Genomic DNA, 24,185 nt, shown 5'->3' on the forward strand with positions numbered 1-24,185 from the left:
GGAATTATATACTTAACAAAAAAGTGTGAAACAACTGAAAATATATCTTATATTCTAGGTTCTTCAAAGTAGCCACCTTTTGCTTTGATGACTGCTTTACACACTCTTGGCATTCTCTTGATGAGCTTCAAGAGGTAGTCACCGGAAATGGTTTTCACTTCACAGGTGTGCCCTGTCAGGTTTAATAAGTGGGATTTCTTGCCTTATAAATGGGGTTGGGACCATCAGTTGTGTTGTGCAGAAGTCAGGTGGATACACAGCTGATAGTCCTACTGAATAGACTGTTAGAATTTGTATTATGGCAATAAAAAAGCAGCTAAGTAAAGAGAAACGAGTGGCCATCATTACTTTAAGAAATGAAGGTCAGTCAGTCCGAAAAATTGGGCAAACTTTGAAAGTGTCCCCAAGTGCAGTTGCAAAAACCATCAAGCGCTACAAAGAAACTACTGTGTTTTCTCTTTTTAAATCTTAATGACAACTAAAAACATCCAAATGACCCTGATTAAAAGTTCACATACCCTGGTAATTTGGACTGATAACATGCACAGAATTTGACACAAATGGGGTTTAATGGCTACTAAAGGTAACATCCTCACATCTGACCTATTTGCTTGTAATCAGTGTGTGTGCATAAAAGCTGAGTGAGTTTCTAGGATCCAGACAGACTCTTGCATCTTTCATCCAGCCACTGATGTTTCTGGATTGTGAGTCACTGGGAAAGCAAAAGAATTGTCAACGAATCTACGGGAAAAGGTAGTTGAACTGTATAACACAAGAAAGGGGTACAAAAAAATATCCAAGGAATTGATAATGCAAGTCAGCAGCATTCAAACTGTGATTAACAAATGAAAAATCAGGGGCTCTGTAAAAACTAAACTACGGTCAGGTAGACCAACAAAAATTTCGGCCACAACTTCCAGGAAAATTATTCGGGATGCAAAGAAAAACCCACAAATAACATCAGCTGAAATTTAAGACTCTCTGAAAACTAGCGGTGTGGCTGTTTCAAGATGCACAATAAGGAGGCACTTGCAGAAAAATGGGCTGCATGGTCGACTTGCCAGAAGAAAGCCATTATTGCGCAAATGCCACAAAGTATCTTGCCTACAATACGCCAAACAGCACAGAGACAAGCCTCAAAACTTCTGGAACAAGGTAATTTGTACTGATGAGACCAAAATTAAACTTTTTGATCACAACCATAAATGTTTACATTTGGAGAGAGGACAATAAGGCCTATGATGAAAGGAACACCATTCCTACAGTAAAGCATGGAGGTGGATCGCTGATGTATTGGGGATGTGTGAGCTACAAAGGCACAGGAAATTTGGTAAAAGTTGAAGGAAAGATGAATGCAGTACGTTATCAGCAAATACTGGAGGCAAATTTGCACTCATCCGCCCGGAAGCTGCGCATGGGATGTACTTGGACGTTCCAACATGACAACGATCCAAAACACAACGCCAAGTCGACCTGTCATTGGCTACAGCAGAACAAAGTGAAGGTTCTGGAGTGGCCATCTCAGTCTCCTGACCTCAATATCATTGAGCCACTCTGGGGAGATCTCAAGCGCGCAGTTCATGCTAGACAGCCCAGGAATTTACAGGAACTGGACACTTTTTGCCAAGAAGAATGGGCAGCTTTACCATCTGAGAAATTAAAGAACTTCTTCCACAACTACCACAAAAGACTTCAAGCTGTCATTGATGTTTGAGGGGGCAATACACGGTATTAAGAACTGGGATATGTGAACTTTTGATCAGGGTCATTTGGATGATTTTGGTTGTCATTAAGATTTAAAAAGAGAAAACACAGTAGTTTGACAATAAATGTCTTCACCCAACCAATAACCATGAGTGGAGAAAAAGTTTTTTGTTGTCATTCATATTCTCTGAAATAAGGCCAAGAGAGGAAAAATTCTGCCGGGGTGTGTAAACTTTTGAGCACAATTGTATATATATGTAATTTATATATTATATATGCAGAATAAAAGTAGTTACTGAAAATTGTACACAATCTACAAGACAGGAGAAATGGTACTGTGCACAGTCCATATACTGTATATGAAATACTGATACTGAGCGTTATAGTACACTTAGCACACAGGATCAGTATTAGTTCCTGCTTTACCTCCTGCACCTCCTACTCCTAGTTTTTCTTGTAATTCTTTTGCAGTTTGTTTTGCACGTCAGCCCTTTAAGCGCACGAGCAATACAAACTAAAGAATGCAGAAAATAACATCAGAAATGGTGCTTACTTGTGCAGGACACTACAGACAGCAGGAAAAACTCCTATTTTAGAGATGGTTGGCCACACAGTCTCTCAGTTTTGATTGAGATGGAGCGCAAGTTCTGCAGTCAATCAGAGGTTGCTCATTGGCTGCAGAAGACATGAGACATCCCCACTAGAAGAAAAAGCTAGAAGACTGGTGGAGGACACATGTAGTTGTGTGGAGTACCGGTATCTGTTCTATTTTCTATTTTAAGACCACCATGTGCCCACTCAAAACTAAAAATAATTGGAGGGCAGCCCCATTAGGTAGCGAAAGCAAAGGTTCAGAGTTGTGATAGTTTTCTAGCTGAAGTGTTTCTCGTCTCGGTTTATGCAGGTGGCTCTTCTGGTGCAGTTCCTGATAGAACGTTATGACCTGATCTTTGGACAAGACGCTGCATCGCTCTTCAGCAAGCACAAAAAGCAAGAATCACAAAGCACAGACGACTTGTTAGGTAAATTGTGAGAAATGCATTATTATTGCCGCATGCCAGTAAAAACCTAAAAATATTACAATTTGAGACCTGCACAATTGGACAGCAACATTTTTTTCTTTTTGAAATTTTAATATTTTCCATCTTCTGGCTAACAAAGATATATTTTTCTGGCAAAATCCTGTAGAGTTCACACGATGCAGTTTTAATGCGTTTCCGCAGTGTTTTTTCCGTCACGGAAACGCATTAAAACCGTTTGTTAATAGGTCTGCCATGTAGAGCAATGATAAGCTGCATGTGCTGTGCACATGATGTGGAAATGTCCGCTGCGGATTATCATTGCGGCACAAACCGCAGCACAACCAATTTAGGTGCGATTTTGCGGCAAAATTGCACCCATTGACTTGCATTGAATCGCAGCAAACCCACATGTATAATATCTATACATGCGGATTTGCTGCTTTTCAATGTAAATCAATAGGCGCAAAATCACGCCGGAATTGCGCTGCAGCTGGTACCCGGGTCGGGAGAGGAGACTGCTACTCTTCTCATCCGACCCGTGCTCTGGCTGATAACAGAGCCTGCTTCTCCCAGCCCGCGTGCCAGTGCCAGTAAAAAAAAGAATTAAAAAGTGAAAATGAAAGAAAAAATCCTTATAGTCACCTGTCCGACGGCCCCCGGTGTCCTCCTCTGCGATGTTGTCCAGTCGGCGGCTCGCTGTACACTGCTGGTTGTGGGCTTGCGCCCTGCAGTGTACTTACAGGACCTGCGGTGATGTCACTGATCACCTGATGGTCACGTGACCATCAGCTGATTGGTGATGTCAGCGATCACATGATGCATGATGGTCATGCGACCATCAGGTGATTGCTGAAACCAGTAATCAGCTGATCGGTCTCAAGACCGATCAGCTGATGCTTAGCCTGGGAACATTCACAAGAATGTCCCCACGATCTCTAGCTTACCAGGGTTCATCATCTGATCTACAGCTGATGAACCCCAGTGACTCTCTGTAGCACTGTATACTGACAGGGGGTGATTTTACACCCCTGTCAGTATACAGTGCTGTATTCTACAGCAGTGACATCAGTGATGGCTGATGTCACTGTTGTAGAAGCGATACAGATCGTCGTTGGACACTCACCGCTGATCGTGGACTACGTCGTTGACGGCGGACAGGTGAGGAATATTGTTGTTTGCTTTTTTATGTTTTTTTCGGATCGAGGACTTCACGGAGGTGTGTAATAAAAAAAAATTTTGAACCGTGTTTGTTTTATTTCATTAAAATATTTTACTCTGGCCGTGTCTTTTATTGAAAAAGAGGCGACCATTTAACCACACGGTTAGTAATGGGGGCGTCTCATGTCAGCCGCCAATACAAGGCTGACGTGAAACTCGACCCCATTACCCCCTGCTACCGCTACAGGGCAGTGTGGAAGAGCGAGGCTAAACGCCAGATTTGGCGCATCTTATGGATGCGCCATTTCTGGGACTGCTGAGGGGTGATATTAATAGCCATGAAGGGGGCTAGTATCCATGGCTCCTTCCCTGGCTATTAGTAACAGCCTGCAGCTGTCTAGGGGGACCCCACGTAAAAAAATTTCTGGGGTCCCACTGTAATGTAGCCAGTAAAGGCTAAACAAACAGCTGTGAGCTGATATTAACAGCCATGGAACATTGTTGGCTAATGGCCCCTTCCACAGCTGCTAATATTAGCCCCCATTGGTCGTCTTTCCCTCTGCTGGTTCTGAAAATGACGCAGGGGCCCACGCCATTTTTTTTTATTTTAGGCTCTGTGCCCATAATTCAGACGTAGCAATGTTTTGGACGCAAATTTTTTCTGCGTCCAAAGCATTGCATTCTATTGAACGCAGGTAAATCCACATGTGTTCACTGAACCATGCGTATTTACCGCATTCAATACATTCTAGTGGTTAAATTTCTGTTGTGGAGACTAATGATTCCGCAAGAGTAATTGACATGCTGTGGTCCTGAAAGACGCGCTGCATGTCCGTGTCCATAGGTGATTTCGCAGCCTCTGATGCACATATAGCGGCCATGGGATGTCCGCGATGCTGTAACATCTGGATGCTGAAGGTTTGACGCTGTATATACACGCAGCATCAAACCTGCAGCAGCTCCTGACCGTGGCCACATACCCAAACTCACCCGCAGTGTATCAATTTCGGTAGCGGACACACCAGTCTCCGCTGCAGATTTTGACCGATTGAAGTGTCATTATATGCGGTGGATTCACATGTACCGACAACAAAAGTGCGGCATTAGAACTTCGCGTTTTGGACGCAACATAAATACGTTGTGTCCAAAGCACTGCTGAGTGCTGATCAGGCGATGCAGTGGCTAACGAACCAGCTGTGAGATGTTATTTAATGGCCCGGGAAATTGCGCCTTAGTGGCACCTTCCCAGGCTAAAAAAAACAGCTCACAACAGTCGCATAAATTACATGAATAGAAATGCTAATGAAGGTTGGGGGAATGGGACTAGCTGACACCCATCTCTTTTGTTTGGTTATGTCAAGGTGTCAATCAGACATCTTCATGACCAAACAAAATAAAGAAACACACAGACACAGTGTAACCACTTTATTTTAAATACAACAGACCCATTCTTAAATCATTTAAATGAACCAATATACTCACCCCAGCTCTTATGGTAATCCAAGGGTTTAAGCAATGTCTCACCAACTTTATTTAGCTCCAAAAATCATTCATTGATGCTCAAAAAAGCTTCAAAAAACGCATGTAAAAACGCGTCAAAAACGCATGTAAATCCGCTTTCGTTTTTTTCTGCCAGGGAGAGGCCAAAACGCTCAGCAAATTTCTGCTTCAATACCTGAACGTGTGCACATACCCTTAACCTACAGAGACAACCCATAAGGAGATAGACCTCCTCATTTTCAAACAATGGGGGGAGACTGATTAAGACCGGTGTAAAGTGCTCTGATCTTAGGACAAAGCGCACTGGAGTAAGATGTTCCTCTTGGTCACACTGCAAGTGCAGCAGATTCTGTTTGTGTGCCAGAAGCCTAGGCCATGGGCCAGCACAGCTGTGCGCTGTAATATACACCACTATCTGGTGTACGTTATGGTAATTTTGTGTGGCAGCTCATGTCCACACTTCTTTCCTCTCTGCTATGTTCATGTTCACTGTTAAAGACTTGTAGATGTAAAAAATAATAAAGACATTATTACTCGCTCCCCCCCGGTTTCAGTGCTGTGCCACCACCACTGCTGTCATCTTCGCTATTAATCTGCTGCAGTAATATCACATTAACAGTGCATGTGACCACTGCAGCCAATCACTGGGCTCAACAGCAGCCTATCAACAAAGACTGGGTAAGTGTACGCACAGCAGAGTTGGTGCTGAGGAGGGTGAGTAACAGCTCTGTTCAATATTTTATACATCTATCAGCCTTTGATTAAAGGGCACCTGTCAGGAATCCCTAGGACACTATATTGCCACTGTTAACTGTAAGGCCGGGCTGTGACAAGGTCTGTGACTAAAATTTTGTCCTGGTGTTTGAAAGACTATAGGCCCATGCTATCTCCTTACAATATTGTCCCCCAAGCCTCTATATTGTCATAATGCCCCCGTCGGGCCTAGTTATGATAATTCGCCTTTTCATTGTACCTTCCTATAAAAATGCCCTCATTGTGCCGCACATCCCTCTAGTATTATTTCCATGACTGTGCCTGGTAAAAAAATAAACCAATACTCACTTCACTTTGCACCTATGTCGCATCGTGATGCGCTCCTACCCTCGCTTCCATGGGTCTGTGACATGCACTGTGTAGCGCCCCTTGCAGGCAGCAGGTGGAAGGAAAGTACGGCCTGTTTGGGTAAGCAGTGGAGCAAGGAGGCTCTCCACCTTGCTACAGTTATTATCAGTATCCACATCATGAGGACACAGGTACTGTTAAAACTTTTATAGGCTGACTGGCCCACTTCCAGAATGGCCCACCTGGCATTTGCCAGCATTCCCAGATGGCCATTCCAGCCATGGTTGAATGTCAGAGCCCTATTCCTGTATTCTAATTACATCCTTACTGTCCCAAAACCCTCTTATGTGTATGGCTAAATTACTTATATACCACCACTTTGTGAATGCTGATTAGCAAGGACTGGTCCGATGTGGCTTCTATTTCTCCAAACTAGTCTGACCTCAGATCCGGTAATCTCATCTTCTTCATTCTCCCATTGATATCTTCAGTGCAGTAAAATCCAAACTAGCATGCAACGTCCTACACTGAAGATATAACAGTGAAGGTGAAGAAGACGTCAGTCACACCAAGGGGGCATAAATACAGAGCCTGCCAGACTAGTCTGGGGGAAAAGAATCGCCACCAGACTAGTCCTTACTAATTTTCATACGCTGAGCATTGCTAAAAAAAAAGTGATTTTCCCCTAGATGTCAAGAGAGTTTTTGGACAGTAAGGATTTGATAAAATACGGGAATAGGGCTGTGAAAGATAATAATGGCAATTTAAGGGACTTGACAGGTTGCCTTTAACTAAAAGTTAACAACCCCTTTAACCTGGGCGACATGGAACTGTGACGCTCTCAGCCCTCCCTGGGAGATGGGGTTACTCGGGGCAAGGTCGGTGTAGGGGGTAGCGGGGGAGGCAGTCGTGGCCCAGGCCCGGTCCGTGCCCAGGGCGGTTACATAAAAGATTTAAAGGGCTTTCAGGGTTGAGTGGTATTTTCCGACTACGCCACCTACGGTTTCCGGTGATGGACACCAGCGCTGCTACAGTCCACTGAGGCCGGTGTTATGGGCAGCTAAGATGGGACGGCTCCCCGCAGGCGGAGCAGGCCTCAGGGCAGTGTGAGGGAAGATGGTGGGTGCAGTGCCACGCAGGAAATAACGAGCTGAAGCGGGGTGTGAAGTCATCCAGGGTTTTTACTCACATTCAGATGAACTTTAGCCGCAAAGCTTCCCTCTGCTCCTCACGGCGTACTGCGGCCACCAGGAAGGGGGTCCAGCACTTTCCAGGTAGATCAGGAGCACCTGTCGAGACCCCTCTGGTGTGTGTTCCTCTCCTTGGTAAGTTCTCCCCACTAAGTCTTCTCCTGACTGTGTGAAGTTAGAACTAGGTGTAAGGCCGGGTCCCACTGGATAAATGCAGGTAGAGAGTTACAGGTGGCGACTCCGCTCCGTCCGTATCCCTCCTGGGATCCACTAAGCCTCCGGGCTTTTCTGACTGAGACATGAAGTGACAAAGTCAGATATCGGGGGCCGGTCACCCCTCTTGCAGCAGGAATACCTCTGACTAGGCCAAAATATGGGACGCAGGTGGCGTAGGCCGCTCCGTCCGTATCCCCCTGGGATCCTTTTGCCTGTGGAGCCTTTCTCCTCTGCTCCCCTCCAGGCCTTCTTAGGTCAGGACCTTGACCGGGTAGAGACAGTGGTTAACTCTGACCTGCTCCTCGTCTCAAGGCCAGAGAACGAGGACCGTGTTTCTTTAGTCGGTTGCAGACTTTTGCTGAACTCTGGCGGGTGTCCGCAATCAGAGAGGAAGACCACGATCACTGACGAAGATCACAATCAAAGACCTTGAACTTAAGATGGCCGTAGATTAAATATGAAAGAATAAGTGTCTCCTAAAAGTGTGTCCTCCACCCTCACGCACTACTTGGTTCCCCCTATCTTTGGTTCCCCCCATCTCCTCTATCCCGGGACGGGGCAGCACCCTGGTGCATTTAGACCCCCCTACAGGACAGGAGTGGTGTAGTGTTGAATGGTGCAGTGGTGTCCTGAGAGATGCTCCATCCTTACCTGGAAGAGGAGATACCACACCTCGATCTGAGGTGCAGTACCCCTGTGGCGACTGAACCCTCAGGGGCGCCACAGAACTAATCAGCTCGGCTATCTTCAGTTCTCCACAGGAAGCCATTTTTTGTGGATGTTGTCTCACGAGACATCAAGCGTAGGGCAGACATATAATATAGGATTCATATCAGGGGCCGGGCTGACCCATGGAAGCTTCCAGATGCTTTTTTTGCATTCTACACTTGGATCTTTCCAGCAGTGTGAGAGAAGCTTCATTTTTCATGAACAGAGTGGGTGTTTTGTTCAGCAGCCTACACTAAGGCTATGTTCACACATCATGTTTTTTTTGGCATCAATTTTCTGCAACAAAACCTGATCCTCAAATCTTCAAGGGCATTTTGTCCAGGATTTTTCTTGCAGTTTTTGTGCATTTTTAGTGCGTTTTTTCAGCATTTTTTTTTACTGTCCTTCTGTCTCTTTTTATGCATGTACATAAAGTTCTGTAAAAAAAAAGAAACCCATTCTATTTTGGCATCAAAAACGCTGAAAAAACGCTGATACAAATTTTGATACGTTTTTGATGCGTTTTTTCCACCACCCATTACTTCCTATGGGTGAAAAACGCTGAAAAAAGTGACATGCTCCATTTTCCAAAAAAACATGCAAGGCACAAAATCCTGAAAAGAAAAGCAAGATGTGTGAACAGAGAATTCTGGTTTCTCATAGACTTTGCTGGTACTGCAAAAGGCAGCTGAAAATTTGCATAAGAAAACTGATTGAAAAAACCATGATGTGTGAACATAGCCTATGAATACTGGAAGAAGATCTTCTACAAGCATTCTAATAATACATATTAGGTAAGTGACACAGCGCTGGAATCAGGCCTCTGCCAGTATTTTATTCTGCCCCCAGATTATGAAGCATAAAATACTGACAGAGGCCTGATTCCAGCTCTGTGTCACTTAATGGTCTGGTTTGTGCACTTTTGATAGAATCACTGTTTTATCTGTTGTAGATCTAGAAGAACGATGGAAAGTGTCAGTAATTCCGCGCTCCTCCATAAAAGCAGATGATACAGAATCCAGTACTTGTGTTGTAAATTTATTCTTTTGACAAGCTAAAAACAGACGCGTTTCGTGGACGTCCCGTCCACTTCATCAAGTGCATAGCTAAAGCAAGAGTCCACGAAACGCGTCTGTATAATCTGCTTTTACGGAGGAGCACGGAACTACTAACACCTTCCATCGTTCTTCTACATTGCTAACCACCATGGTTTGGTGTCTCCAGCAGCCCTCTCTTACGCTTAATATATGAGTTGTGCATGACACAACACCGCAAGGTAAGCATATTTTCATTTATTGATTTTGTTTGCCTGGGTAACAGCACTATTGCGCCCCCATTCTTATCTCTCTGTTGTAGATCTAGCTGATCTCAGAATGCTGGGCTGTGTATAGCTAATTGGCAGGTCCCTGTGTACACTGTCTGGAAGATGCCAATCATTGGGCAGGGTTACACAGATTAGCCTGACTGCTGTGCACGTGACACCTAGTCCCGAAGAGATAATCTCCTGTTGATAAAACACTGATTGTATTTAAACTGCAAGACACAGGCCAGTGAGTGACACATCACTGGAATAAGGCTCACTTGCACTATATTATGTTGCTCTCAAATTAAATAGCAAAAACCTGCTGACAGATTCTCTTCAATATATCTTTTTAGCATGTTAAACTCTGTTTTTTCATGCAGAGTTCCAAAAGCTCTGTATAGACATAGATTTAAAGGGAATCAGTCATCAGATTTTTACCATCTAATCGGAGATCATCATAATGTAGGGGCAGAGACCCTGATTCCAGCAATGTGTCACCATGGGCTGCTTGCTGTAGTCTTGATTAGTGATGAGCGAGCACTAAAATTCTCCTGTACTCATTGCTCGGGTCGAGCAAATTAAAATGCTCGAGTGCTCGGTCCGAGTAATGAGCCCAATGTAAGCCTATGGGAAACTCGAGCATTTTTCAGGCGGCCCCCCCGGCGGTCTGCAGAGGGCCTAAAAATTGTCCAAATCGATGGGGACAGTGCTCAAATGACATGGGAACAGCATGGGGAAGACCCCTGGAAGCATCTCTGACTCCCAGGTCACTGCTGTCAACAATGTTGTCAGAGGTATTACGCCACTTTTACGGACTCACAATAAAACATACAAAAACAAAACCAAAATGGATTTTCCTGGGAAATATGTTAAGGAACATCCTTTCCAGGGTAATGACTTGTATATAAGGCAAAATAAATAACCAAAAACAAAAATGCTCCTTCACACCTTGGGCTATGTTCACACGTAGCGTTTTTGATGTGTTTTTGCACTTTTGCATTGCTTTCAACCGTGACAAATGCATTCACCATGAAGTGTCAGTTTAACATTTTACTACCTTATCTGGCCATGTGGTGTGTGAGACATCATCAGACACATCCTGTTTCATTTATGAAGGAGGGACTCTGAAAGTCACAAAACTATTTTTATAGAGCCATCAGGCGGCCCTTACTATTCTTAAAGGGCTAGCAGTCGGCTAAGTTTTGTAGTTCCCATTATTAAAGAGTGGGTCTCCTATACTGTTATTGTGTATGCAGTGACTGCAAGGGCTGCCAAAAATTTGGACGCATCCCAATACCCCTTTGAAGAGGCATAGAGGAGGGTCTCAGTAAAAAAAATGTTTCCATTATTAAAGAGTGGGTCTCCTATATTGGTAATGCCCATGCAGTGACTGCAAGGGCTGCAAAAATTTTGGAAAAACCCAAATACCAATTTAAAGACACAGAGCTGAGCCAAAGTAACAACATGTTCCCATTAGAAAGAAGGGGGTCTGCTATACAGTTATAGCGTATGCAGTGAGTCCAACAGCTGCCAAAATTTAGGAAATACCCCAATAACAATTTAAAGACACGTAGAGCTGGGCCACAGTAATGACATGTTCCTGTTAGAAAGGAGTGGGTCTCCCATACTGTTTGCCTATGCAGTTAATGCAACAGCTGACAAAAACTTTGAGGAACTCCAATGTCCCTTGCAAGAGACGTAGAGGTCGGAGGGACTCCTGAAAACAATGTTCCCATTTTTAGGAAGTGGGTCTCCCATACTGTTTGCTTATGCAGTGAATGCAACGGCTGCCAAAAATTTGGAGGAACTCCAATGCCCCTTGCAAGAGACGTAGATATGGTAGATATTGTGGTGATATGGTGGTGGAGGATGAGGAGGACAAGAGCAAATAGACAAAATCAGGAAGCTTATACCCATGTCTGGGTGTCAATACAGAGATGCATGTGAATAGAGTTAGACCTCCCAAAAACAAGACACTGTATTTGAGTTTATGCTACGCTGCTATCATTGGGTGTTGTTGAGAAGTCTGGCCCAATCCAGCCCTTGTTCATTTTTATAAGAGTCAGCCTGTCAGCATTTTCAGTTGACAGGCGGATGTGACTCGCCCCCTGGGCCGTGGGGTACCCAGAACCGGGCTTCTGTACTATTCTGGGGGTAGTAGTGGCAACCCGATCCCGTGGCTCAGGGTGGTCAGACCAAATTGTGGCAGTCTATTTATCAGCGTTTTGAATGTTCGACTACGCCACCCGTGGATTGCGGTCAGGGATAACCGCCGCTGCAGGGCAGACCGCTGAGGCTGGTGTTGGGGTGCAGCACAGGGGTAGGATAACTCCCCACGGGAAGAGTGTAGCCTCAGGGCAATGTAGGTGGATGCTGGGGGTAATGGTTCAGGCGCAGCATAAATCACACAGAGTCCAATGGTGCAGTCCAGGGTCTTTTACTCACAGTTGATATCCAAGTCACTTCTGTCAGCAATGACTTCCCAAGCCGTGCTGTGTCCACCAGGTGAGGGGCTCGGTCAACCCCCAGGCAATTCAGGAGTATGGCACAGGACCCCCTTCTGTCCTTTCTCTGGCCTCTCGTGCCCCACCAGTGACCAAACTTCTGTCCAGCTACCACGGACCGTGTCGGGTAAGCGTTGGCCTTCACTTCCCGCTATCCTATATGGTGCCTTCCTAGCAGGTTTAGCGGGGGGTCGCACCAATAAATGATCACGACCTCCGGTTCTTGGCTGAGGGATGATTTACCTCCACCAACTTGGGAATCCGGTACCCTTCCACAGCATGACCCTTCACCCGATATGACGCGGGTTTGCAACGGTTGCTGTCCGTTCTGCTCTCTTAGGGTCCCTTCTGCCTTCTTGTTTCTGGAGCCCTTCCACTCCTCTGTCTCTTCTCCTTCTTTCCTTCTCCATTTCCTCTTCTCCTCTCTGGCCCCGGCCTTCTCTCTAGGCCTGCCTCGTGGAGCTGAGCTCAGGCTGAGCCACAGCTCCCTGTCAGCTCTCTCTGGCTGAACTACTTCTCTCTCTCAACTCGACTCAACTACTACTCAAGATGGCAACCACCTTTTATCCACTTCTCTGTGTCTGAGCTCAGGTGACCTGCACCCAATGAGCTCCTTCCTATGCTCCAGAAACCGTCCCCTTCTGCTCCCACACCACTGGGTTCTCTCCCCCCCTCCCCACTCCAGCCAGTGACATGGTCAGTTGTGCCTGCAATTATATGGGAGCACCATCGAGCTGTCCCCCGGAAATGGGGAGTGTGTATGTGCAGCTAACTGAGCCCTAATCCACACTCCATCCTTACCCGGGAGTGGAATATCACACCTCTGGTTAAGGTGCAATACCCCTGTAGCAACCGAACCCTCGGGGCGCTACAGATGAACATATCGGTTATAATTCCACCAGCGGCACTAAAAACCCCCTCTGACAAAATGCTAGTGGCAGAGTAGGCTAGGACCTCCAAGGCGTAGAGAGCCAGTTCATGCCATGTGCCCAGCTTGGATACCCAATAATTATAAGGCACAGACGAATCACAGAGGACGTTGGTACTGTCGGCAAGGTACTTCCTCAGCATTTTACGAAACTTTTCCTTCCTTGGGAGAGTACCCCGCGCCTCAAAGCCTGTGCGATGGGAGGGTGTGAGAAAACTGTCCCAGAACTTTGACAGTGTTCCCCTGCCTCTGCTGGATTACATTTGTGCCTCTCGCCTGTACTCCTTGGTTGTCCAACGAACTGTGAAAACAACAAGGGCATTCTGGTACTACCCCATTTTATTAGGCCTGTCTGGCAAGGGAATAAGTGACAGAAAGTTCTCTTTGTAGCTTGGGTCTAGAAGTGTCACCAACCAGTAATGACCGTCACCCAAAATTTGGACAACGCGAGGGTCACGGGAAAGGCAGCGTAACATAAACTCAGCCATGTGTGCCAGACTGCAAAGAGACAAGACTTCCGTGTCCTCACCAAGAGGACGACTGACCATGCTCTCCTCCTCATCCTCCTCCTCTTCCTGCTCCTCCCTGTCCTCAGGCCATCCACGCTGAACAGACGGTATGACAGTTGTGCAGGTAGTACCGTCTATAGCGCAGTAAACTAACTCCTGCTCTTCCTCCTCCTCCTCATTGTCACCCAATCCACGTTGGGATGAGATGAGACTGGGCTGTGTGGAATCACCCTGTATGGTTCCTTGGTCCATTTCATCGTGCTTCGCCTGTAATGCATCCTCTTTAATTGTGAGCATAGAGCGTTTCAGAAGACAGAGAAGCGGGATGGTGATGCTAATTATGGCGTCATCACCGCTCACCATCTTGGTGCACTCCTCAAAGTTTTGGAGTATGGTACAGATGTCTGACATCCATGTCCACTCCTGAGGTCTTATGTGTGGAGTCTAACCTGAATACTGATGGCCGTGTTGATGTTGGTAGTCAACAACTGCCCTCTTCTGCTCACAAATCCTTTTCAACATCTGTAATGTAGAGTTCCAATGCATGGGGACATCACACAACAGTCGGTGAGCTGGAAGCTGCAAACGTTGCTGAAGCACGGCAAGGGCAGCGAAAGCTGTACCAGACTTTCTAAAATGGGCACACACGTGGCGTACTTTTACATGCAGATGTGACAGATCTGGGTAGGTTTTGAGAAACCACTGAACCACCAGGTTAAGCACATGGTCCAGGCATGGTACGTGTGTGAGCTCGCCTCGCTTCAGAGCCGCCACCAGGTTCCGGCCATTGTCACACACGACCATGCCTGGCTGTAGGTTGAGTTGTGTGAGCCACAGATCTGCCTGCTATTTCAGAGCTGTCCACAACTCTTCAGCAGTGTGCGGTTTGTCACCTAAGCATGTTAGCTTCAGCACAGCCTGTTGCCGCTTGGCCGCGGCAGTGCTGCAGTGCTTCCATCTTCTGACTGATGTGGTCATTTCAGAGATGGAGGCTGAAGAGGAGGTGGTGCAGGAGCTGTAGAATGTGGGGTCAACCCTGATTGACCCAGGGCCTGCAATCCTCGGTGTCGGGAGGACGTTTTCCGTCCCAGGGTCCGACTGGGTCCCGGCTTCCACTGTATTAATGCAGTGTGCCGTCAGCAAGATGTACCGTCCCAGCCCACAAGCACTTGTCCACGTATCCGTGGTTAGGTGGACTTTCTCAGTAACTGCATTGTTAAGGGCACCGCTAATGTTGTGGGACACGTGCTCATGTAATGCGGGGACGGCACACCGTTAGAAATAGTGGCGGCTGGGGACCGAGTACCGAGGGACAGCCACCGCCATCAGGTTGCGAAAGCTTCCGTCTCCACGAGCCTAAAAGGCAACATTTTGAGCAAAAGCAGTTGCGAAATGTGTGAATTTAGTAGGGTGGCCTGTGGGGCATTGGCTGCGTATTTGCGCTTGTGTTCCAAGAAATGGGGTAGGGACAACTGAACGCTGTCCTGGGACAAGGACCTGGATGTGCTTGCTGATGGTGCTTGTTGAGAGTGTGCAATGACACATGCAGGGCGGGAGGCATCTTCGCATGCGCCATGGACAGGGAATTGGCATGCACGCACAATAGCGGAAGAAGCAGTGGTTTCTGGACCCTGGGGTTCGGCCCACTTAGTAGGGTGTTTTGCTGCCATGTGACTGATCATGCTGGTGGTGGGCATGCTGCTAATTTTGCTACCCGTGCAGATGCTGGCCTGGCAGGCGGTGCAAATGGCCTTTTTGGGGTTATCTGTGCAGAGTGTTTAAAAAATAACCAGACTCAGGATGACCTAACAGTTGAACTGGCAACTTCCGTCGTGTTGGTGTTACAGGGAACGCTTTCCCGCCTTGTTTTTGCCACCACCACACTGCTTCTTTCTGCTGTCCTCACTCTGCATGTCCCCCTGCCTGGTTGGGTCAGTTACTATATCATCCACCACCTCATCTTCTACTTCAGCTCCCTGGTCCTCCTCCTGACTTTCTGGCAATTGTGTCTCATCATCATCATCATCCACCTCTTGCGACAGTAATTGCACTTTCTCACCGTTGACTTGTGTGACCGTGGCTGCTCAAATATTTGGGCATCGCTACATGCATTCTCCTCTTGACTAGCTTGAAGCTGGCCAGACGAGAGGCCCGAATCTACAAATGGAAAAGTGAACAGCTCTTCTGAGTGTCCAAGTGTCGGATCAGGTGTCTCCAGGCACTTGGCATGGTGGGAGGAAGGAGGATCAGGTTGAGGAACATGCGATCCAGAATCATGGCTACTGAGACTTAACCGTGTTGAAGACAGGATGTTAGTGGTGGTGGCAAAGTGACTGGAAGCATTATCTGCTATCCAACCAAGAACCTTTTGACATTGCTCTGGGTTCAAAAGTGGTGTGCTGCAGTCCCTTAGCAATTGGGACAGGAAGGTCGGGCGACAAGATGTGGGTGTTTGTTATGGCACAATTTTAGCTTGCCCACGGCCTCAGCCTCTGCGTGCGCCATCACCATCACGTCCACTTCCCCATCCCTTGCCATGCACCTTGCCCATTTTAAATGGAGGACAATATTTTCCACGTTCACTAGAAATGGCTGATTTTGGAATGCAGTTATATTTGATACGTCTGACAGAGAATAAAGGTTTTAAATAGCAGGCCTGTAATTTACTAATATTGTTCTTCAGAGACCTAGTGTGAATAGCTTGACTGACACACTGCAATGAAATGGAAGGCAGAAATGGCTGATTTTGGAACACTGTTATATGTGATATGTGTGGCAGAGATCCACGGTTTAAATAGCAGGCCTGTACTTTACTAATATTATTCTACACAGAGACCTAGTGTGAATAGCTTGACCGACACACTGCAACGAAATGGGAGGTAGAAATGGCTGATTTTGGAACACTGTTATATGTGATATGTGTGGCAGAGATCCACGGTTTAAATAGTAGGCCTGTAAGTTACTAATATTATTCTTCACAGAGAGCTAGTGTGAATAGCTTGACCGACACACTGCAACTAAATGGAAGGCAGAAATGGCTGATTTTGGAACACTGTTATATGTGATATGTCTGACAGGGAATAATGTTTTTTAATAGTAGGCCTGTAAATATTATTCTACATTAATATTATTCTACACAGAGACCGATTGTGAATAGCTTGACCGACACACTGCAACAGAATGGAAAAGGAGGCGCCAATATTTTCCAGGTTATGTTCAAATTTCTGGATTTTTATCGCTGAAATATGGAACAGATCTGGCTGTATTCTGCAGTGCTAACACCCAAATGGAGCAGAAAAATGGTGTTCTCTGGATTGCTTATTAAGAAAATAACCAGCATTAAGATAAAGAAAATTTCCACTGGCCTCTGATGTATGGGGCTATGTCTACAAATATCTGTAACAACAGCAGCAGCAGAAGAAACGTGCTATGGACCCTCTTGCACTATATGCACTGCAGTCTGCCACATACACTGCCTGCCTAACTCCTGCTATCACCTTCACCACTGAAAATATGCTCCTGGATTAGTCCTCAGAAGGACTGCTAGTACAGATGGATATATAGATATATGTTGTGGAATACCTATACTAACTCTGAACAAGCAAATCTCTCCCTGACTCAGCAGTAGCTCTCCCTACTCTGCCTGATTCCGGGGTACACTGTGATGAGCATAGCGTCGCCCAGTCTGATATAGACCTGATGACGCTGTGCGGCCAGCCAATCACTGTAATGCCCACAACCATCATGGCTACGGCATTACAGTGCGTGGCAAGCAAACCCTGCATGTTCATTGGCTCTCTAAAGAGCGCCAAGCATGCAGGGAGGGGACCCAGGTTCCCGTCCGAGCAACCCGGAAATACTCGGCGAGCTTGTCGAGCACTGTGATGCTCAGGCGAGTTCCAAGCACGTTCGCTCACTGTTTTATCAGCAGAACATCTCTAGATGATTAGGAAACCTACTGCCAGGTAGTCCTTCATATACATGAGCTCTGTGCCCCCACCACTGATTGGCAGATTTCTGCCTATGGTGTACACAGAAAGCTGCCAATCAGTGGTGTTGGTGGGGTTATACACAGCTCAACAGGACATGACAGTAGACTTATCAAAACTACAGCAACCAGCCTAGTAAGTGACAAATCGCTGGAATCAGGCTGCTCTCAGATGGGGGAGCAAGAACCCATTCCTTTTGACAATTGCAGCCTGTGGTCATCACTAGTGGAAGCTTGACAGCTTACTGCATAATACATTGTACTTAAAAGGGTTGTCTCATCCTATTAAATTGATAAACTAGTAATATTAATTCCCTTGTTCCTTTAGTAGCGGCTGCAGGTGACCAGTATGCAATCTTTACACTTTATGTCTATGTGAAATCTCTTTATAAAGCTACGCTGTATTAATAGATAAATCAGTGCAGAATTGTGAACCTGTTTAAATGACAAAAGTAACAAAGTGATGTTGAATTACAGACCATTACTTTATGTTGTGAAATGTAAGGATTTTCCAGTTCACATTATTTGGCAATGAATGTCTTTGTTTTTGCATACAATGATTATTTACGGCACAGCTTTTCCACAATTCTCCAGGTATCCATGGACAAGATTCCTCAGATGAACTTGAATTTGCATCGTCAGACCTGGACAAGTCCAATACAAATTTATTGAACGATGAAGAGGATATGTTTGATGAGTCTTTGCTATTAGAGGAGAAAGAAGATTGGGATCTGTTTAGTGAAATAGCAGCCTGCTACCAGAGCAAAACAAAGATGGACATGCTGGATTGCTACAACAATGATCAATTAATTGGTTCTGGTACCGCCTGCTTCCTAAGTCCATCCAGAGACAGATGCTCCTCAGAACCAAGTGTCTGTCTCAGCTCTAAACATCCTGTCCAAAACCATGAACCAGTTGCTCGCCAGTCTAGCTGTGATGCCACCATGACACACAATCACATTGATTACATAAATCAGTTGAAGCAACTGCAGCTGGAGAGTCAGAAATTAATAAATGAAGAATTTAGCTGTACGAAAAACCCTCCACACGCCGTCTGGAGGTCATCTCGGGCATGTACAATAATGAAGGAAAGAAATCTACAAAAGATGAATAGTTCTAGCAGGTCAAGCTTTTCAAGCCTCTCCTCTACTACCACTTCTCCCTCCGTCTCCTCCTTGAGTTCCTTGGATAGTGCTTTCTCTTATTGCTCCGAGTCCCCCGTATTCAGTCCCAATGATGTCTCCTCTCTTCCTTTTATGTTTGGCACTTCAGCCAGACTGCACACACTCTCTCCAGAAATCACCAGAAAAAAACTGAGAGAGTGGCACATACCTATGACTACTCTCTTCGGTGGCAATTCTTGTGATCTTGATTCTTGGGAAATGCAGTGGGAAAGGGATTGTACAGTAAGAGAGGCTGATAGGGCCAATCACCAAGTCCCCGTTCACAGTGACATTCAAAGAGAATGCTTAGATAAAGACTCAAAACAGAATTTTCACCTCCAAGCACAAGGCAAGGAAATTGTAAAAGAATCAAGACTTAATGATTTCAGAGCTGAAGATGGCCCTGGAGATAGTCATTGCATGAACAAGGAAACTTCTGTCAAGCACATTGAAATCAGAAGGCATGAGTCTTCCAATGATGAGGGTCTCCAGCGTGCAAAAGTCACTTTCTTCATGTCTCCAAAGATCATGCCAGTAAAAAGTAGAACTGACCAAAATCCAGACATCGATTATAACAGTTACATTTCCCAAAGTCCAAATTTCCAGATTCCGCAGACTGTGTTTTATGGTCAAAACACTCCGCTCATACTACATTCCATATGTAGAAAGCAACATCCAGAAGTGGAGAAGTCTTGTGGATCGACACAACTCAAAAATGTTCTAAACAGGGGCTCTACAAATGAGTCAACATCTAATAAGACATCCCAGGACATTTCTGCAGTTGCTATAGAAAATGAGGGCATAAAAAGTGAGCGGAAATTAAATGATCTACAAACAGAAGAGACCACCAGAGTCAATGCACAAAATAAAAGGCAAAATAAGACCATAACCTCCTTCAGCCAAAGTATTCGCATAACATTACCATCTTCTGTCAAGAATACTGTGAGGGACTATTTCAAGCATACTGATGTCAAGTCTTCAAGTAGTTCCCAAGAGGTGACTGCGGAAAGTCATCTGGCCCAGAATAGAACAGAGAACTGTAATTTCCAGGGTACAGAAGACTCCAGGAAGACAAAGGAACGCGACCGTTTGGTGGAGGAATCTTTCGTGTAAAATGGTCTTTTTATTCTGTAAAGTAGAAAATGTTTCTTCCAAAGAAAAGATTGTACAGAGATCAAGATGCGCACAATTCTGCTGTACAAAGCTTTCCTGCCAGTAATAGGTTTACTGTACATATCGGACTGTTGAGTGTGAAGAACGTTCTGGGGCCGATTTACTAAGAAATCTGCCTTAATTTGTTCCAACAACTGTCGTTCATGGTTTGCAGTTTGTAAGATGTTTTCTAACATGGTAAATGAGGGGGGGGGGAGGTTGGAGAAAGAGTGTGGCTCAAACTGCGATCCTGTGAGCCAAAACTGTGCCGAAAACTGTTGAAACTTAGTTAAAAGTAAGTTGTAAGTCAGGAAATGGATGGTGTGAACTTAGAATAGACAGCCTAAAGTGCACTACATTCATCTAGCATGAGCGACTTTGGTAAATTTGGCACATTTTAAGACTGTCCAGTCTTAGGCTCCAATTCTTCAAGACCAGCGATGTTCATGCCGTTCTTGATGAAGGGGCGTGCTGGAGTCAAAAGCTTTTAACATGCGCAGGCAAGTAGTGTGCACCTTCGTGCTCCTCCTCACAAATCGTACTGCAGTTGAGGGCTGAATTGAATGAAATGAATTAGATGAGCCAGCCGCACCTCCTCTGCCCAGTTTAACAGAATTGGGTGAAACTGGCACAGAAATGCCAAATGTTGCTATATTTCTGCACAACTCTGTGTTGCCCCCAAAAATGTGTGACTTTTCTAAGTGAATTGCACTTTAATGAATCAGGGTTTAAGTTTTCATTGTCTAAAATTTGGACAGATTTAGTAAGTCATTATAATTTATTACAAAATTATATTATTTTTCTACTACCACCAACACTCACTAGAGTGCTCTTACAGGTCATATAAGACATTTCATAAAGCACACCTTCCAGCAATCAGGGTGAACAGGGCTTGAACTAGTTGCCTTCAATTGCTCTACAATATTTGATTGGGAAAGAATGAATAATATGATAGACAGACTAGATTTGGCAGGCTCCAAAAGGTCCAGGAACTGGTCCCAGTACTACAGGAAGAAAAAGTTCCTGTAAAAAAGGGAAATATTGCCATATTTTATCACACCTTACGGAATCTGATAGAAGGACCTCCCAATGTTTTGAATGCACAGTGACTGAAAGAGAACCTGACAGCTGATGCATGCTGCCCAATGTAGCGGCATTTATTTAACGCTATTAATTCCACAGCGCTTTACAGACATCATCATCGCTGTCCCCATTGGGGCTCACAGTCTACATTCCCTATCAGGATGTCTTTGGAGTGTGGGAGGAAACCAGAGAACCTGAAGGAAACCCACGCAAACACGGGGAGAAAATGCAAATTCCAAGCAGATATTGTCCTTGGTGGGATCTGAACCTCAGAGAAAAACCTTAAAAGCTGCCGAGGACTAAGCCGTGCTGGAGACTAGTCGGGCAGGTGGGTTGACAGCAGCTTCTGCCCTGGATTGACAGATCTCTGCCTACACAAGCACAATCAGTGTGCCAATCCAGGGCTGCCTCTGGAGACATGCCTGTCCAACTAGTGTCCAGCACTGCTCGGTCACGGGCAGCTTTTAAGGTATGTTTTTCTCTGTCAAACATATGTGTCTGAGATCATGTAGTTTTGCCACCCCGGCTGGGCCGCTGCGGTCACGGTCCTGGTGCACAGTGGTCCGAGTGCTGGTATGGTCCGACCGGAGGCACGCGACAGCCTTTGTCAATTGTGGGGGTTAATAGTAAAATAATAAAAAGGTTTGTGATGCCAATTGGGATGTTCGGCCTGGTATGGCCAGGCACTGATGAAGAACCCTGGGAGTTAGGTGGTGATGAGCAGTGCTAGATGATTAACCCTTCCCAATCAGTGCTGGCTCCCAGGGGAGTTGAAGAAGGAATGGTGCAGCAGGGCATAATCAACTTGAGACAGTGTAATAACTAGTTTGTACATTTTACTGGAGTACTGCAAACAGTTCCAGAAGCTTCTACACATTTCACATACAGGGTTTTGGACAGACCTGCATGGTGAGGGTTCAGATTCTCTGCTGTGAGGTTGTGTAGCCTTCCAGAGAGCAGGCATCTTTAATCCTGTGGTAAACACCTACTTTCTCTTGCAGCAGAGTTCCTGATTCTATGCACTGCTGAGCTCCTAGGAAAAAGCACTTTTCTGCCAGTCATAAAGACTGAGCAGTCTTTCAGTTTAGCATGGACCCTGGAAGTCTCTGTGCTCTCGGGACTGAGACCCGGTCTTGTGCAGCTTGTCCTTGAAGAGGACACACTTCTGTCCCTTGCACAGGGCACTCCATGATGCTACATCTTCCTCCTCAAAACTACAACTACAGAAGCACCTCCTACCCTCTCTGAGGGATCGTGCACAACTACCTGGTTTGGGCAAACATGCACAGTCCTTCAGTAAGGGATTGGGTAACAACGTGTGGATGGAATGATAACAGCACAGAATTTAGCCCTCACCATCGCTGGCAATACAGATAATTATATTACACATGCAGGCATTTTGTGGCACTAGAGACATTGGCTCCACATAGCCAGTGCCTGATACTTGCTGCTGGTGGATCGGCCAGCAGGTGTCAGCTGTCGGGTTTTGTTCAAAGAGAATCAAAATGGTGGTGCCAGAGTTTCCAACTTACACTTGTCTGTGAAACAACAAGTAAGTTGTGAACATTAGTACATCATTGACCGTAAAACTACATAGTTGGGAAAATGAATGTTGACAATGGTTTGTGAATGTGATTAGAAATAAGTTATGCTAAAGAGTGATTGGCATAAAGCCTCGAGATTATATGAATGTGACAATAGGAGACTACCTGGAAATTTATAGTACAGATGCTTCTCACTAAATTAGAATATCATCAAAAAGTTAATTTATTTCAGTTCTTCAATATAAAAAGTGAAACTCCTATATTATATAGAGTCATTACAGACAGAGTGATCTATTATATAGAGTCATTACACACAGAGGGATCTATTATATAGAGTCATTACAGACAGAGGGATCTATTATATAGAGTCATTACACACAGAGGGATCTATTATATAGAGTCATTATACACAGAGGGATCTATTATATAGAGTCATTACACGCAGAGGGATCTATTATATAGAGTCATTACACACAGAGGGATCTATTATATAGAGTCATTACACACAGAGGGATCTATTATATAGAGTCATTACACACAGAGGGATCTATTATATAGAGTCATTACACACAGAGGGATCTATTATATAGAGTCATTACACACAGAGGGAACTATTATATAGTCATTACACACAGAGGGATCTATTATATAGAGTCATTACACACAGAGGGATCTATTATATAGAGTCATTACACACAGAGGGATCTATTATATAGAGTCATTACACACAGAGGGAACTATTATATAGTCATTACACACAGAGGGATCTATTATATAGAGTCATTACACACAGAGGGATCTATTATATAGAGTCATTACACACAGAGGGATCTATTATATAGTCATTACACACAGAGGGATCTATTATATAGAGTCATTACACACAGAGGGATCTATTATATAGTCATTACACACAGAGGGATCTATTATATAGAGTCATTACACACAGAGGGATCTATTATATAGAGTCATTACACACAGAGGGATCTATTATATAGAGTCATTACACACAGAGGGATCTATTATATACAGTCATTACACACAGAGGGATCTATTATATAGAGTCATTACAGGCAGAGGGATCTATTTCAAGTGTTTATTTCTGTTAATATTGATGATTATGGCTTACAGCCAATGAAAACACAAAAGTCATTATCTCAGTAAATTAGAATACTTTATAACAGCTTGAAAAATGTTTTTAAAATCTGAAATGTCTGTTCAGTAAATACCTCAATACTTGGTCGGGCTCCTTTTGCATCAATTACTGCATCAATGCGGCAATGTGGCATGGAGGGATCAGCCCGTGGCATGGAGGGATCAGCCTGTGGCATGGAGGGATCAGCCTGTGGCCCTGCTGAGGTGTTATGGAAGCCCCAGTGGCTTTGATAGCCGCCTTCAGCTTGTTTGCATTGTTGGGTCTGGGGTCTCTCATCTTCCTCTTGACAATACCC

The 24,185-nt window shown here is 45.1% G+C and overlaps 1 protein-coding gene across 1 annotated transcript in view; it reads left to right on the forward strand.

The window, feature by feature from the left end:
- LOC141154118 (uncharacterized) overlaps nt 1-23,702 on the forward strand; it is a 264,105-nt gene extending 240,403 nt beyond the window's left edge. The window contains exons 14-15 of the mRNA XM_073639591.1: nt 2,609-2,726; nt 18,387-23,702. Coding sequence (XP_073495692.1) covers nt 2,609-2,726; nt 18,387-20,068 — 1,800 coding nt within the window. The 3' untranslated portion in view covers nt 20,069-23,702. The remainder of the gene's footprint in view (nt 1-2,608; nt 2,727-18,386) is intronic.
- Nucleotides 23,703-24,185: the final 483 nt, after the last annotated feature.

This window comes from Phyllobates terribilis, unplaced genomic scaffold (genome assembly GCF_046119375.1).
Source record: "Phyllobates terribilis strain yellow unplaced genomic scaffold, ASM4611937v1 Scaffold_7__3_contigs__length_470593459, whole genome shotgun sequence".
NCBI lineage: Eukaryota > Metazoa > Chordata > Amphibia > Anura > Dendrobatidae > Phyllobates > Phyllobates terribilis.